The sequence below is a fragment of the Cicer arietinum genome, chromosome 5, assembly GCF_000331145.2.
Source record: "Cicer arietinum cultivar CDC Frontier isolate Library 1 chromosome 5, Cicar.CDCFrontier_v2.0, whole genome shotgun sequence".
Taxonomy (NCBI): domain Eukaryota; kingdom Viridiplantae; phylum Streptophyta; class Magnoliopsida; order Fabales; family Fabaceae; genus Cicer; species Cicer arietinum.
The window spans coordinates 37,649,463-37,667,807 of NC_021164.2; the positions used below are offsets into that span (position 1 = coordinate 37,649,463).

The window sequence follows — 18,345 nt, forward strand, 5'->3', positions numbered from 1 at the left end:
ATAAGTGACAAGCATACATTTTTAACTTGAGTTGAGCATTTCAAGACATAATATTAACAACAGATATATTTTCATAGCATCATATGTACCAGTATCAGATCATAAAATCAGAATGTCAGAGCATCAGATCAGAGCATAAGTACACATGCTATTTAACAAAATGAGAGTCATTTTAATAAGTCATTATCAGTCATCAAAGTGTCAAAATTTATGCAGCAGTCATTAGCAAGTTAATAATTTCTCTCCCCCTTTGTCAGTTAAGGCAAAAAGGCAGAAAAAAAAGTTTCCTCCCCCTATGTTAGTAAACATAAGCACTGGGGGTTGAAATTAGAAAACAGTGTATCAGAGCAACAAATGAGCATATTAAAAGATTATGGCAATAGATTTCAGAGAGTAATGGAATAAACGTTCTAGTGCATTATATATATAGAAGAAATGAATACACCAAGTCATTACAAAACAACACAGATCCTAAACACCTAATCTCCTAAATTGGGCTGGTCCTCACTATTATCTAAGGGAGAGGCAGAGACCGCTGTATTACCCTCAGCAGGTGTCTCGTCAACGTGAGTTGCAGGACGATCTAGGGGAGTTGGGTTTGGTTCCTCTGTTGCTTGCCGACCGATGTCTGCTATATCTTCAAATGACAGCTTTATGCCTAAATGCGCTTGAATTGCATCAACATCCTGAACAACTGAATTCAGGGAAGCCTGGAAAGTGTTCAAATTAGCTTCCATTCTGGCCTGTGACTCTCGCATTTTGGCATTGTGAGCCATCTGAACTTCAATAAATTCCATTAGCTTTGCGACAAACTCAGGAGGGGCTATTTCAGTAGCTGGTTGAGGATGAGGTTGAGCTGGTTCAACATTCGGATGAGGTCTTATCCAAATACCATGCAACCTTTTCAATTGCATCTGGTTTACAATTGATTCTCCAAAGATTAGAGTGGTCTTAGACGATTCTTCATTCACAAATGATACCTTGAAGTGTTTCAGAATCTTGGTAATCAATTGTGGATAAGGCAACACTAGCTTACTCTGTGAAGCCTCCAACATGTGCCTTAGCACAATCCATGCCCAGCTCATCCTGAGCTCCTTGGACAATCCTCATAGCAGTAGTATATACAACTTCTGGACTACCGCATGGTTACCGGATTGTGGCACAAGCATCCGGGTTAGAGTATACATCAACATTCGATGTTGGACCTTCATTTGACCGATAGGCAGTGAAATGGTTTCAACAAAACCATCAATCATCAGGTCCTTAACAGCAGTATGCCTGTCATACGATTCTTCCCATCCTTCGTCAGCAGTGTCAGCCTCAGAACTGCCAGCTAGAGAAGTTCCATGAAATGGCAATCCTGTCAAAACAGAAAAATCTTCAAAGGACATAGATATCCTTTTCCCTTTAACCTGAGCCTTGAATCCATCTTCAGTCAGCTTGAATGTTGAGTAGAATTCCCTTATTAACCTTGGATAACTATCAAGAGTAGAGGAGAGAAAGCTCTCAAGACCGTGAAATCTTAAGTGGTCTTGGAAAGTGAAATCTTCTACATCAAAATAGGCAAAATCCAGAGTCCGACCCTCATGGATTTTCCTTTTAAGAAAGTCTGAAGAAATGGTAGCTTCTACATCTTTATCCTTGGATGCAGGAGTTTTCTTAGGTGGGGGTGAAGAAACTGGTTTCTTCTTCTTCTGAGAAATTTCTTTCATGGCGTCAGCCAAAAGCTTCTCAGTGGGTGGCTCCTTTCTTTTAAAAACACTTTTCAGTAAATTATGTGCAGACTTATATGAATCGATCGAATAATCGATGTTAGGTGTTTTGTTCCAATAATAAAATCACACCAATCGATTACTTAATCGATTTCCTAAGTCACATAATCGATTCACAAATACACATAATGGATTTGGCCACAAACTGAGAGTTCCCTGTGATTTCAAATCTTTGTTTCAATCTATTTGCCTAATCGATTGTGTAACCACAAACAGTATGTTTCCTTACAACCCTTTTACGAAATCGATTTCCTAATCGATTTACTCAGTAGATTTTCACCTTTTGTTGATTTCTTGAGTTCCAAGCAATTGTCTCAAGTATGTAGGGTTGAGTTGTTGTTCCTGAAATCTTGCTCAGTTAAAATGTTAGATTTATCATATGATGTATGAACATTGTATGTTTGTTAATTATGTCAAAATTAGGATTAAGTGGACTAAAGTCCAACATAAACCTCATCTCTTTGTGATGTTTAATACTCATCCAGGTGGAGTTTAAACCTCATCTCTTTATGAAGTTTAAAATGCATCAATAGGTGAGGTACAAGACCCATCTCCAGCACACACAATCAAAATCATTCATAATCTTAACAATCATATTCGCAAAATCATATTTATGACATAATTTTTCATTTGAATATATAATAACAATGATCATTCAAGAAAATATAATAAAACAATCTTTTTAAAGAATATATATCTCTCAAACACATGCAATCCAAATAATTCATATTTCAACAACTATATTTGATAAATCATATTTATAATCTACTATTTCATTTGAATATATGGTAAGAATGATCATTCAAGAAAATATAATAACATAGTCTTGTTAAAGGATATATATCTCTCAAACACATGCAATCCAAATAATTCATATTGTAACAGTTATATTCGTAAAATCATATTTATAATATAATATTTCATTTGAATATATAATAACAACAATTATTCAAGAAAATATAATAAAACAATCCTTTTAAAGAATATATATTCAAACAATCATAAAAACGGTAATTTAACAAATAATAATAAATAAATCAATTTATAATATATTATTACAATTCATAAAATCTCAATTTGAATAGAGTTAGGTTCTCGACAAAATATATTTTTATAAGAAAATACCAATCAAAATATCTAACTCTTTTTTCATTCTAAATTTTCAAAATAGATGTACCATGAAAGTTTAAAGGGTGTGATTACTCACCTCTTGAAGCGTTATCTGATAAAAATTCCTTCTTTCTCACTCACCATTAACCGTTATCGCATCCGCAAAATACTTTAGCTACTCTCCAATTCGATATAATTCTATCTTTTGAGAATTTAATTATGTATTATTTTTATTTTCTTAGTGGCTACTTATAGTTAATTACTTACATGATATCTTAAGTTACAAACCTAATACGTTACAACAACTTAACCTATACTTTCTACCACTTAATTGGGATTGATTGTTATAATCCAAGTGGTGCAACAATTTAGCCTATATTTTCTACCACTTAATTGGAATTGGTTGTTATATTCCAAGCAACCTCACCAGCCATTCCTAACTTAAATTATATTTGATTCATCTAACAATTAAACATAAAAATCGTATAGTTCAATCATTTGTTAAATAAAACAAACAATAAGTAGATAGATAAATAAATAAATAAAAACAAAGCTAAGATTATCGTATTATCTTATTATTTAATTTGGTTGAATTAGCCTAATCCCAAAGATAATTATGTAATTAATTCTAAACCTTGAAATTAGGACGTTACATTTACGATTATAAGTACGTTTATGTCATTGGATTAATATTTAGGTCATTTTCGTCATCCTTCGACTTATTCTAGTCAATTTTTGGTTTTTAACTAATTTTGTGCATCGAATAAGTGCATTTGTGTCATTGGATTAACATTTAGGTCATTTTCGTCACCCCTAGGCTTATTCTAATCCATTTAAGGTTTTTAACAAATCTTGTGCATAAAATAAGTGTGTTTGTGTCGTTGCATTATTATTTAGGTCATTTTCGTCCTCCCTAGGCTTATTATGTTCAATTTAGGGTTTTTAACAAATCTTGTGCATCCAATAAAAGTGTTTGTTACATTGGATTAAAGTTTAGGTCATTTTCGTCATCCCAAGGTTTATTCTATTCCACTAAGGAGTTTTAACCAATCTTGTGCATCCAAATAGTGGGTTTATGTCACTTGATAAATATTTTGGTCCTTTTCGTTCTCCTTCGACTTATTCTAATCATTTTGGATTTTTAACCAATCTTATGAATCCAATAAGTGTGTTTTTGTCAATGGATTAAAATTTAGGTCATTTTCGTCCTCCTTCGACTTGTTCTAATCCATTTAGGGTTTTGAACCAATCTTATGCATGCAATAAGTGTGTTTGTGTCAATAGATTAACATTTAGGTCATTTTCTTCCTCCTTAGATATATTCTAGTTCGTTTAAAGTTTTTAACCAATCTTGTGCATCCAATAACTGCGTTTAGATCGTTGGATTCTAATTTACATCAATTTCGTCATCCTTTGATTTATTCTAGTCTACTTAGGATATTTAACTAATCTTGTGCATCCAATACGTGCATTTGTCTCATTGAATTAATATTTAGCACATTTGTGTGCTCTTTCGACTTATTCTAATCCATTTATGGTTTTTAACGAATTTTAAGCATTCAACAAGTGTGTTTGTTTTATTTGATTAACATTTATGCCATTTTCGTTCCCCATAGCTTTATTCTAGCCCATTTAGGGTTTTTAACCAATCTTGTGCATCCAATACATGCGTTTTTGTCATTGTATTAATATTTATGTCATTTTAGTCCTCCTTCGACTTATTCTAATCCTTTTAGGGTTTTTAACCAATCTTTTGCGTCCAATAAGTGTGTTAGTATCATTGAATTAATTTTTTGGTCTTTTTGTCCTCCTTCGACTTATTCTAATCATTTAGGGTTTTTAACCAATCTTATGCATACAATAAGTGTGTTTGTGTCACTGGATTAAAATTTATGTCAATTTCCTCCTCCTTTGACATGTCCTAATCCATTAAGGGTTTTTAACCAATCTTATGCATCCAATAAGTGTGTTTGTGTCATTAGATTAACATTTACGTCATTTTCGTCTTCCTTTGGCTTATTATAACGCATTTAGAGATTATAACTAATCTTGTGCATCCAAAGAGTGCCTTAATGTCGTTGCATTCACATTTAGGTCATTTTCGTTCTCCCTAGCGTTATTCTAGTCCATTTAGGCTTTTTACATATCATGTGCATACAATAAGTGTGTTTATATTATTGGATTAAAATTTAGGTCATTTTTTATATCCTTTGACATATTCTAGTCCATTTATGGTTTTTTACTAATATTGTGCATCCAATAAGTGCGTTTGTGTCATTGGATTAACATTTAGGTCATTTTCGTCTTCTCTGGGCTTATTCAAGTCCATTTAGTGTTTTTAACCAGTCTTGTGCATCTAATATGCGTGTTTGTGTCATTCGATTATTATTTAGGTCATTTTCATCCTCCTTCGACATTAGAATAATATTATTTATGTCATTTTAGTCCTCCTTCGACTTATTCTAATCAATTTAGGGTTTTTAACCAAACTTGTGCATCCAATATGTGCGTTTGTGTCGTTGGATTATTATTTAGGTCATTTTCGTCCTCCTTCGACTTATTCTAATTTATTTAGGATTTTTGACCAATCTTATGCATGAAATACGTGCGGTTGTGTCATTGGATTATTATTTAGGTCATTTTTTGTTCATCATTTGACTTATTCTAGTCCAGTTAAGGTTTTAAATAATCTTGTACATCCAATAAATGCGTTTGTGTCATTTGATTAATATTTAGGTCATTTTCGTCCTCTTTAGGCCTATTCTAGTCCATTTAGTCTATTTAGGTCATTTTTGTCTTCCTTTACCTTATTCTAATCCATTTAGATTTTTTAACCTATCTTCTGCATCCAATATGTGTATTTGGGACATTGGACCAACATTTTGGTCATTTTCCTCCTCCTTTAACTTATTCTAATCCATTTAGGGTTTGTAACCAATACTGTGCATCCAAGAAGTATGTTTGTGTCATTGGATTATTATTTAGTTCATTTTCGTCCTCCCTAGGTTTATCATATTCCATTTAGGGTTCTTAACCAATCTTGTGCATCCAATAAGTGTTTTTGTTCCGTTGAATTAAAATTTATCCTCCCAAGGCTTATTATAGTATATTAAGGGCTTTTATCCAATGTTGTGCATCCTATAAGTGTGTTTGTGTCATTGGATTAATATTTTGTTCATTTTTGTCCTCCTTCAACTTATTCTAATCCATTTAGGGTTCTTAACCTATCTTTGCTTCCAATAATTGTATTCGTGACATTGGATTAACATTTAGGTGATTTACCTTCTCCTTTGGCTTATTCTAATCCATTTAAGGTATTTAACCAATCTTGTGCATCCAACAAGTGTGTTTGTGTCATTGGAATAACATGTAGATCAATTTCGTCAACCCTAGGCTTAATCTAATCCAATTAAGGTTTTTAACCAATCTTGTGCATCCTATAAGTGTGTTTTTGTCATTGGATTATTATTTAGGTCATTTACCTCCACCCTAGGCTTATTATATTCCATTTAGGGTTTTTAACCAGTTTTGTGCATCCAATAAGTGTGTTTGTTACATTGGATTAAAATTTAGGTCATTTTCGTCCTTCCAAAGTTTACTCTAGTCCATTAAGTGTTTTTAACCAATCTTTTGTATCCAATAAGTGTGTTTGTGTCATTGGATTAAATTTTCGGTCATTTTTTTCCTCCTTCCACTTATTCAAATCCATATAGGGTTCTTAACCTATCTTTGCATCCAATAATTGTATTCTTGACATCGGATTAACATTTAGGTTATTTTCCGCCTCCTTTGACTTATTCTAATCCATTTAGGGTATTTAACCAATCTTGTGCATCCAATAAGTGCGTTTGTGTCAATGGGTTAATATTTAGGTCATCTTTGTCCTCCTTTGACATATCCTAATCCATTTAGGGTTTTTAACCAATTTTGTGCATCCAATAAGTGAGTTTGTGTTATTGGATTAACATTTAGGTCATTTTCATCTTCCTTAGGCTTATTCTAGTCCATTTAGGGTTTTTGACCAATCTTGTGCATCCAATACGTGCATTGGTGTCATTGGATTAATATTTATAACTTAGATCAAAATGCGAGGGAATGTAAGGATGGTTGTTTGAGTGGCTTAAACAATATTTGAGTTATATGTAATGTTGGTAATGACGTGTGAGTGATTATGACTTATTTTTCTCTATTGCAAGTTTAATCGTGTCCTAAGAAGGAGAGGTGTGTGTGACTAATAAAGGAGGCATGAAGCTGATCAGAGACAATGAATAGTTATCTTCATTGAGTTTAATTGCACACATGAATAAGGAATTAAATTGAAATAATACCATTCAATGACCAACCGTTAAGAATAAAATGGCATTCATGTATTTATTCTTGCTAGTTACCCATTTGAATGGACACAATATAAACTAAATGTTATTAAAATAAAATATAACTATAAAAATAGTAGTGCGAGTGATTCAATTTTGACTTAGTCAAAATTGACTTGGTCATTGTTCACTCTAAGACAGATACTTCTACGAGTTTTAATTAGTTAGTAATAACAATAACAATAAGAATTATTTAATATAAAAATACTTCATCAAATAATTAAACATCCAAAGAATAATTATCTTACTATCGTCACACTAAATTAATCAAAAAGAATAAACAAAACTAAAGATTTTAAATTAATTAATTAAAAAAGGGTGTTACAATACTTACCCTCTTAAAATAGTTTTGTCCTCGAAACTAAGAGGTCTATAGAAGGTTTGGGTAAAGCTCCCTCATCTTCTCTTCCAACACTCAAATGACATCCCTAGTCGTTTGGTTCCAAATCACCTTAACCAATGGAATTTCCTTTCCCCTCAAATGTTTGGTAGTTCTGTCTGCGATGCTTATCTGTGGCACCTTGAAGGTAAAATTATCCTTCAATTGAATATCAAATGGCGCAATAATATGGGATGGATCTGCCATGTACTTCCTTAAGTGTGATACATGGAACACATCATGTAAATTGGCTAAATTCGGTTGTAAAGCAATTTGATACGCTACCGGACCCACGCGTAGAAGAATTTGGTATGGTTCAATAAACTTCATAGTAAACTTTTTAGACTTCAATGCCCTACCAACTCCAGTAGTAGGCGTCACTCTCAAGAATACATGTTCATCCTCCTGAAACTCCAAGGGTCTCCTATGTCGATCAGTATAACTCTTATGCCTGCTCTATGTTGTTCTCATCCGCTCTTGGATCTGACGTACCTTCTTTGTAGTGTGTTGCACCAGCTCTGACCCTACCATTAAGTTTTCACCATCCTGATACCAACACAAGGGAGTTTGGCACTTGCGCCCATACAAAGCCTCGTACGGGGCCATACCAATGCTTGCATGATAGCTATTATTATAGGTAAATTCAACAAGAGGCAATAGATCATCCCAACTTCCTCTGTTATCTAATGTAGAAGCTCTTAGTAAATCCTCTAATATCTGAATAGTCCTTTCAGTTTGACCATCGGTTTGAGCGTGATAGGCGGAACTCAATCTCAATTTAGTACCCAATGCCTCATGCAATGCTCCCCACAAACGAGAAGTGAACTTTGTATCTCTATCAAACACAATGTTAGATGGTATCCCGTGTAATCTAACAATTTTCACAACGTAAATCTCTGCAAGCTTATATACATTGTAAGTAGTCCTTACAGGTATGAAATTGGTGGATTTTGTGAGCCTATCAATAATCACCCAAATGGAGTCAAATTTGTTCTGAGTTTTAGGTAATGCCACCACAAAGTCCATAGATATGCTATCCCATTTCCACACTGGTACATCAAATGATTGTAACAATTCAACAGGTTTTTGGTGTTCAACCTTATCCTTTTGGCAAGTCAGGCAAGACGGCACATATTCCGGCACTTCTTTCTTCATTCCTGGCCACCAAAATCTTTGCTTCAAGTTTTTATACATCTTCGTAGTACCAGGGTGAATACTCAGTTTGCTCTTGTGGGCCTCATCCAAAATGGTTTTTCTCAACTCTGCATTATTCGGCACACAAATACGTTTATTACACCACAAAATGTTATCTGGACCCATTTCAAATTCGGGAGCCTTGCCGGTCTCAACCAATTTTCGTCTCCCCTGAATAGCCTCATCGGTTGCTTGAAGGGCTTTTATCTCATTCATTAGTTTATTATCTACAATGATCATTCCACATTGTACTTTTCCCGACAAAGAATCCAAATTAAGATCCAAGTCACGAAAATTCTCTAACAACTCTAACCCTTTCAATGTTATGGATGGCAAATGGGCTTGCTTTCTACTCAAGGCCTCAACCACCACATTGACTTTTCCTGGGTGATAGTAAAAAGTGAACTCATAATCCTTGATGAACTCCATCCATCTCCGTTGTAGGATATTAAGCTCCTTCTAGTCGAACAAGTATTTCATACTTTTATGGTCACCGTATACATCAAAATTGCACCCATATAGATAGTGCCTCCAAATCTTTAGTGCAAAAACTATTGCAGCCAATTCCATGTCATGTGTGGGATAATGTTTCTCATGCACCTTCAATTGTCTTGAAGCATATGCTACCACTTGTTTGTTCTGCATAAGTACACACCCAACCCTTGTAAAGAAGCATCACAATAAACTTCATATGGTTCTCCTGATTGTGGCAACACCAACATCGGTGATCTAGTTAGTTTCTCTTTCATCATCTGAAAACTCCCCTCAGATTCCTCCGTCCATGCATAAATATGATTCTTCCTTGTGATTTGTGTCAACGGCACTGCAATCTTGGCAAAACCCTCAATGAATCTTCTATAATATCCTTCCAAGCCCAAGAAACTTCTAATCTCTGTCACGGTCTATGGTTGTTTCCATGCCACCACAGCCTATACTTTAGTTGGATCGACAGCGATACCTTCCCTTGAAATGACATGTCCCAAGAATTTCACCTCCTCCAACCAGAATTCAAATTTCCCCAAATTAGCATACAATCGCTTGTCCTTCAAGACCTGCAAAATTTGGCGTATGTGAACTTCATGTTCCTCTCGGCTCTTAGAATAAATCAATATGTCATCAATGAAAACCACTACAAATTTGTCTATGAAGGGGTGTAATATACGATTCATGTAATCCATGAAAATTGATGGTGCGTTGGTGACACCAAAAGGCATCACCAAATACTCAAAGTGTCCATAGCAAGTTCTGAATGCCGTTTTAGGAATGTCTTCTTCCTTCACCCGAATTTGATGATACCCCGACATCAAATCAATCTTTGAAAATATGATTGCTCCTTTGAGTTGGTCCATCAAGTCATCAATGCGTGGCAAGGGATACCTTTTTTTGATGGTGACTTTGTTAAGTTGATGGTAATCAACACAAAGTCTAGACCTTCCATCCTTCTTCTTCACTAGGAGCACCGGCGCTCCCCAAGGTGAGACACTCGGTCGTATGAACTATTTAGACAAAAGGTCTTCCAACTGATTTTTCAACTCTGACAATTCTGATGGAGACATTCTATATGGGGCAATAGAAATAGGTCCTGTACCCAAAGTCACATCAATTTAGAATTCAATATTACGAACTGGGGGTAATTCTAATACATCCGGCGAAAATACCTCTGGAAAATCTTCGACCACAAGTATCCCGTCTACCTCCACCTCTAGCTTCGTACTGACTGAGTTGAGGGAAACACACTTCTGAACTCCCCCTTTCAAAGAGAGGTTCAACTTATTGGTATCGAGGAATCGAGAAACACCTTGGTTTGGGAATATCACAGACTTACGAGCACAATCCAATAGAACATAATGGCTTGACAACCAATCCATCCCTATGATCACTCCCACATGCTTAAGGGGAATACAAATCAAATTAACGTTGAATCTCATATCGAACACAATCAACGGACATTGCAAGCAAGCCATATTACATTTCACTGATTTGGTAGAAGGTAGGGTAACCACCAAATCAAACGGCAAAAGTAGTAACAATATGTTGGAGCGAATCCACCCAATCCAATGAAATGAATGAGTGCGTTGCCCCCGAATCATATATTACATTAAGTGATTTTCCAGCAATTAAACACTCACCTTGGATAAGTTCAGAGGAAGATGGAGCTTCCTCTACATTGATATGGTAGACACGTCCCTTGGCAGTAGAGCGTACAATATAGTCATTGATATTGTTGCTGTTGACAACTCTATCGTCCTTCCGTTCAGGGCATTCATTTGCAAAATAGCCTGGTTTCTAACAAATGTAACAAACCCTTGGTCTGATTGAACACTCAGATATCTTGTGTCCTTCCCTGTTACAGCGAAAACACCTAACAGGGTATGCCTGGTTCTGACTTGGGGTTTTTGGCCCTTGACCTTCCCCGTTTTGAGGTCGGGGTTGATCTCTAGCATTCCCTAGTGGTCGGGCATATGGCTTGTGTTGCTGATGTTGCATGCCCCTATTATGTTGGTCGTTATGTCCCTGTTTCAAATATTAACATTTAGAGGCCAAGCTTATGACTCTCATGATATGGATGGATTTAAATCTCTACCTGAGGTATGATGGGTCCACTTACAGCACCCCTATTCAGGAGGCTCTGTTTCATCTGCTCCACTTTCTTGCATTTCTCCACTAACACTTGATATTGGCATATCTCCAAGGGCCCCACTAACTCCTTAATCTCATACCTAAGCCCGTTTTCGAACCTCCGCACATGTATTCTTCATCTATCTGTTTTAGGAAATAGCAGAAGTGCTTTGCTAGGGACTCGAACTTTGTGGCATATTCCGCTATCGTGAGATTCCCTTCATACAATTTCAGAAATTGGGCCTCCTTCTCAGCCCTAGCACTTTTCGAGAAGTATTTTTCTAGGAACTTATTCTTGAAAGCCTCACATGTCAGCTCTTTATGATTTGTCTCCATCATTTTCTTTGCACATCGCCACCAGTATTCAGCTTCACCAATCATTAAATAAGTCGCATACTCTACTTTCGCATTGTCAGGGCAGTGTAGGATATCGAAGATCTTATCGATTTCTTGCAGCCAAAGATCAGCCTTTTTTGGGTCATGTTCCCTTTTGAATTTAGATGGATCTTTTTGACGAAATTCATTCAATGCTCTTGTTGCACTGACTGCTTCATCCCTCTGTGCATCTCATTGAGCCTGGACTGCAGCTTGTTGGGCCATTGTTGCGGCCATTGCATTCATGGCTTAGATTGCTTCAGTCATGTCGTTTCTTCCTTGGAGTACCGATCGGTTTGTGCGACGAGTCATAACGCTTCCTAAAATTATCCAATTAGGAAAATATTATAACACAATTTTAACTTTTGGTTAATACGAAAGTCTTTTATTGAACACTATATAGTAGGTTCGGGTTATACAGCAAGTCGTTCTTTGGAGGGGTTCCCAGGAAAGAGAGGTGGGTCAATGGATCAATTAATAACCAAGTCTTTCCTTAACAGTAATCCCTCCAATACAACTTTTTATGTATTATCCCTCCCTTCTATTTTGGGGATCATACAATTATACATAATATAGGGTTTAGCACATTGTCTTTAATTACATACATTTAGATCACATGATGAAAGCTCAACAATTACTTTGTGATTTAGATTGAAATAATTTTAAATCGTGGTAATAAACTAATAATTCACAATATCATACAATCATAAATGTTTACTGCTTGATTAAAATTATTTCTAATCCTAGGATCAAGAATTCAAAACATACTTTTCATCATAATTATTCAAAGAAATTAGACAATTAAATTCACATAATTGAAATTTAAGTCATTAATGACATAAAATAGTTAGAAAATCAAACCCTTAGTATAAAAAAGAAGTAGAGAGCTTAAAATTAATAAAATAAAACAGTCATATGATGAACAAGTAAAAAAATCTTAAAGATTATAAAATGTAACAACTTAAATAAAATATAAAAGACAATGCCAATAAAAGCATGCAAATAGTTATAGAGATGTCAGGTTTGAAAATAATTAAATAACACCATTAAACCAAATATTTAAAACATATATTTAATGACAAAATCATGGAGGTTATACAATACATAATAGAAATTTAAGTAAAATTTAATAATTATAAAACCAAACAATTAACATATTTAATGGCACTTAATAGGAATTTAAGTAATTTTTAAAAATTCAGATTCAAGAAGGTTACACAATTAATAACTTAATAAAAGTTTAAGTAATTAATAAAATTCAATTTCAAGAAGATTACATAATTAATGACATATAATAGACATTTAAATAATTATTAAAACTCAAATAAATAGAAAATTATACAATTAACATGAGTAACATATCAGAAGAAGAAAAAAAACATGTGCGACATACACGAAGCATCCCACCCCACCAAAATCCGAGAATTAGTGCTCTGATACCACAATGTAACGCCCAAGATTTTGATCCAAGACATTACTTAAGAATATTTATTTTCTTTCAAAAACAACATTATTTTTTTTTTTAAAATAGTTCATTATATAATCAATAAAATTTCACTAGTAAATAGTTTGATTTCATTTTTAAGAAATAACACAACGCAATTTTTCCTAGCGGAAGGACCCCACCTCCGTATTTCTATTTAAGATCGACGATGAAAAGTAAATAAATTAAATAAATGTACCACATCAATTTTATCACTACAAATTTTTTTTTTTTATAATTCGCAAAAGTGTATCAAAAGTAATAAAATGTACCTAAATAACTCAAGTAGCAACTCACCTTAGAACAAATAATTATATAAAAATAAAAATGACAGAAAGTGTATGCAAGTTATGCATGCTCCTAAACATATATGATCCAGATATAACCAACCACTAAGGCGTACACAAAGAAGTCACTCATACCAATGGGGAAAATTAAACCAGCCACTAAGGCGTCCACAAAGATGCATATGGTATGTCATGCCAATAATTATAATGTTCAAAGTGTACAAATCACTAGCCACTTAGGCAACCACAAAGAAGGAAAAATCAAAACATGAATAATCAACCACTTAGGCAACCACAAAGAAAACCACATATCATCAGTCACTTAGGCAATTACAAAGACAAATTATTCCATATTAATTTTTTTTAAATCACATAAAACACCAAATTTACATTATCATTGATGTTCATAGTTAGAACTCAGTAACTTCAACACATCACATGTGAACAAATACCTCAAATCACCACTTTCATTTTAATAATCCATAAGACTCGATTTGTCTATGTGTAATTGATAAAAATTAAAACTCATATCCCCAAGAATACAATAACAACATAAATTTCATTTCTTTCACTATAAAGTTTCCGCATTCTAAAAATAGATTATTCATTAATGCATTAAATAATCAAATTTCTCATATTGTTAAAATTAAAAATATAAAATTCTCATCAATTTCCTCAAGGCACATATATTGTTCATAAAAGTCAAGTTTTAAATTTAAAATACTCAAAAGTCACGACTTAAAAATTAAATACATTATAATAAACATATTACGAATTATCTTATTATAAAATTTATAACTTTATAATTAAGTACTTCTAAAAATACACAAGACATTAAACATTTTCACTACAAACATATTTATCAATGTATAATAATAAAAATAGAATTCTATAATTAATTTCATCAAGATAGAGGTATTACTCAAAAGAAACAATCAAAGCATTATAGGTAATTTCTTTACGACGAGAATAAAATGAACTTTCTTCTTTTAAGACATCCAGACAACATATCAATATCTTACTAATCGCTAATTTAATATCTAGCCTAACTCTGCATGGAGAAAAGCCCTTACCTCAAGTGCTTTCCTTCCAGGTGACACTATATAGCCCTCGAAAATCTCACGAAGATGAATGATAAAAGTTTATAACTTAGACCAAAATGCGAGGAAATGTAAGGATGGTTGTTTGAGTGGCTTAGAAAATATTTGAGATAAATGTAATGTTGGTAATGGCGTGTGAGTGATTATGACTTATTTTTCTCTACTGCAAGTTTAATCGTGTCCAAAGAAGGAGAGGTGTATGTGACTAATAAATGAGGCATGGAACTGATCAGAGAGAATGAATAATTCTCTTCATTGAGTTTCATCGCACACATGAAAAATGAATTAAATTGGAATCATACCATTCAATGACCAACCATTAAGAATTAATTGGCATTCATGTATTTATTCTTGCTAGTTACACATTTGAATGGACACAATATAAACTAAATGTCATTAAAATAAAATATCATTATAAAAATAGTAGTGCGGGTGATTCAATTTTGACTTAGTCAAAATTAACTTGGTCATTGTTCACTCTAAGACAAATATTTCTACGAGTTTTAATTAGTTAATAATAAAAATCCCAATAATGAATTATTTAATATAAAAATACTTCATCAAATAATTAAACATCAAAAGAATAATGATCTTACTATCGTCACACAAAATTAATCAAAAAGAATAAACAAAACTAAAGATTTTAAATTAATTAATTAAAAAAGGGTGTTACAATACTTACCCTCTTAAAATAGTTTTGTCCTCGAAACTAAGAGGTCTATAGAAGGTTTGGGTAAAGCTCCCTCATCTTCTCTTCCAACACTCAAATGACATCCCTAGTCGTTTGGTTCCAAATCACCTTAACCAATGGAATTTCCTTTCCCCTCAAATGCAATAAGTGCGTTTGTGTCATTAGATTCACATTTAGGTCATCTTCTTCATCCTTAAACTTATGCTAGTCAATTTAGAGTTTTTAACCAATCTTGTCCTCCAATAAAGGTGTTTGTCTCGTTGAATTAACATTTAGGTCATTTGCGTCCACCCTAGGCTTATTCTAATCCATTTAGGATTTTTAAAGAGTGTTGTGCATCCAATAAATGTGTTTGTGTCATTGGATTATTATTTAGGTCATTTTCGTCCTCCCTAGGCTTATTATATTAAATTTAGGGTTTTTAACAAATCTTGTGCATCCAATAAATGTGTTTTTTTTATTGGATCAAAATTTAGGTCATTTTCGTCCTCCCAAGGCTTGTTTTAGTCCATTAAGGGTTTTTAACCAATCTTGGGCATCAAATAAGTGCATTTGTATCATTGGATTTGTATTTTGGTCATTTTCATCCTCCTTCAATTTATTCTAATCATGTATGGTTTTTATCCAATCTTATGCATCCAATAAGTGTGTTTGTGGCATTGAATTCAGCTTTAGGTCATTTTCCCGTCCTCGTTCAACTTGTTCTAATGCATTTAATGTTTTTAACCAATCTTACAAACCCAATAAGTGTATTTGTGTCACTAGATTAACATCTAGGTTATTTTCGTTCTCCTTAGGCTTATTCTAGTCCAACAAGAGTTTTTAACCAATCTTGTGCATCCAATAAGTGTGTTTGTGTCGTTGGATTAATATTTATGTCATTTTCATCATCCTTCAACTTATTCTTGTCCATTTATGGTTTTTAACTAATCTTGTGCATCCAATAAGTGCGTTTGTGTCATTGGATTAACATTTAGGTCATTTTTGCCTCTCTAGAGCTATTCTAGTTCATTTAGGGTTTTTATCCAATCTTGTGCATCCCATACTCGTGTTTGTGTCGTTCAATTAATTTTTGGGTTATTTTCATCATCCTTTGACTTATTCCAGTCCATTTAGGTTATTTAACTAATCTTGTGCATCCAATAACTATGTTTGTGGCAATGGATTAAAATTTAGATCCTTTTCGTCCTCCCTAGGCTTATTCAAGTCCATTTAGGGTTTTTAACCAAACTTGTGCATCCAATACGTGAGTTTGTGTCATTAGATTATTATTTAGGTCATATTCTTCCTCCTTCGACTTATTCTAATCCATTTAGTGTTTTTAACATGTGCATCCAATAAGTGTATTCATGACATTGGATTGACAATTATCTCATTTTCCTCTTCCTTTGACTTATTCTCATTTATTTAGGGCATTTAACCAATCTTGTACATCCAATAAATGTGTTTGTGTCATTGGATTAACATGTAGATTATTTTTGTCCCCCCTAAACATATTATAGTCCATTTATGATTTTTAACCAATATTGTGCATCACATAAGTGAGTTTGTGTCAATTGATTAATATTGAGGTCATTTTCATCTTCATTCAACTTATTCTAATCTTTTTAGGGTTTTTAACCAATCATATCCATCCAATACGTGTGTTTGTGTCATTGGATTAACATTTACGTCATTTTCGTCTTCCCTAGCCTTTTTCTAGTCCATTTAGTCTTTTTAACCAATCATGTGCACAATATAAGTGCGTTTATGTCATTGGATTAACATTTAGGTAATTTTCGTCATCCTTCGACTTATTCTAGTCCATTTATGATTTATAGCTAATTTTGTGCATCTAATAAGTGCGTTTTTGTCATTGGAATAAATTTAGGTCATTTTCGTCTTCCCTAGCCTTATTCTAGTCCATTTATGCTTCTTAACCAATCTTGTGCATACAATAAGTGCGTTTATATCATTGAATTAACATTTAGGTTATTTACGTCATCCTCAGACTTACTCTAGTCCATTTATTGTTTTTCACTAATTTTGTGTATCCAATAAGTGTGTTTGAGTCATTGGATTAACATTTAGGTCATTTTTGTCCTCTCTAGGGTTATTCTAGTTTATTTAGGGTTTTTAACCAATCATGTGCATCCAATACTTGTGTTTGTGTCGTTCAATTAATATTTACGTCATTTTTGTCCTCCTTTGACCTATTTTATACCATTTAGGGTTTCTAACCTATCTGGTGCATTCAATAAGTGTATTTAACCTGTGTTGTGTATTCAATAAGTGTATTTTATACCATTTAGGGTATTTAACCTGTCTTGTGCATCCAATAAGTGCGTCTTTGGCGTTGGATTAACATTTAGGTCATTTTTGTCCTCCCTAGGCTTATTCTAGTCCATTTAAGATTTTTAATCAATCTTTTGCATCCAATAAGTGTATTTGTGTGATTGGATTAACTTTTAAGTCAATTTCGTCCTCCTTAGGCTTATTCTAGTTCAGTTTAGGTTTTTAACCAATTTTGTGCATCCAATAAGTGCGTTTGTGTCATTGGATTCACATTTAAGTCATCTTCTTCATCCTTTGACTTATGTTAGTCCATTTAGAGTTTTTAACCAATCTTGGGTATCCAATAAGGGCGTTTGTTTCATTGGATTATTATTTTGGTAATTTTCATCCTCCTTCGACTTATTCTAATCATTTAGGGTTTTTAACCAATCTTGTGCAGCCAATACTTGTGTTTGTGTTGTTCAATTAATAGTTAGATCATTTTTGTAATCCTTCTACCTATTCTAATTCATTTTGGGTTTCTAACCTATCTTGTGCATTCAATAAGTGTATTTGTGACATTGGATTAACATTTATGTATTTTTCCTCCTGCTTTGACTTATTCTAATCCATTTAGGGTATTTAACCAATCTTGTGCATCCAATAAGTGCGTTTGTGTCATTGGATTAACATTGAGGTCATTTTCGTC

At 33.5% G+C, this 18,345-nt stretch overlaps 1 protein-coding gene across 1 annotated transcript; it reads right to left on the reverse strand.

The window, feature by feature from the left end:
• Positions 1-10,835: 10,835 nt before the first annotated feature.
• On the reverse strand, positions 10,836-12,134 carry LOC101495528 (uncharacterized). Its single transcript, XM_004514362.1, has 5 exons — positions 12,111-12,134; positions 11,674-12,005; positions 11,413-11,566; positions 11,196-11,342; positions 10,836-11,114 (listed from the first exon to the last, which is right to left on the reverse strand). The coding sequence occupies exons 1-5, from the start codon at positions 12,132-12,134 to the stop codon at positions 10,836-10,838; spliced, it is 936 nt and encodes a 311-aa protein (XP_004514419.1).
• Between the last annotated feature and the right edge of the window lie 6,211 nt (positions 12,135-18,345).

Coding starts and splice junctions, on each gene's coding strand:
- LOC101495528 (XM_004514362.1), bottom strand. CDS start 12,134: ATGACTCGTCGCACAAACCGATCG. Junction 12,006..12,110: donor CTCGTCGCACAAACCGATCG/GTACTCCAAGGA, acceptor TGAGATGCACAG/AGGGATGAAGCAGTCAGTGC. Junction 11,115..11,195: donor GTCAGAACCAGGCATACCCT/GTTAGGTGTTTT, acceptor TACATTTGTTAG/AAACCAGGCTATTTTGCAAA.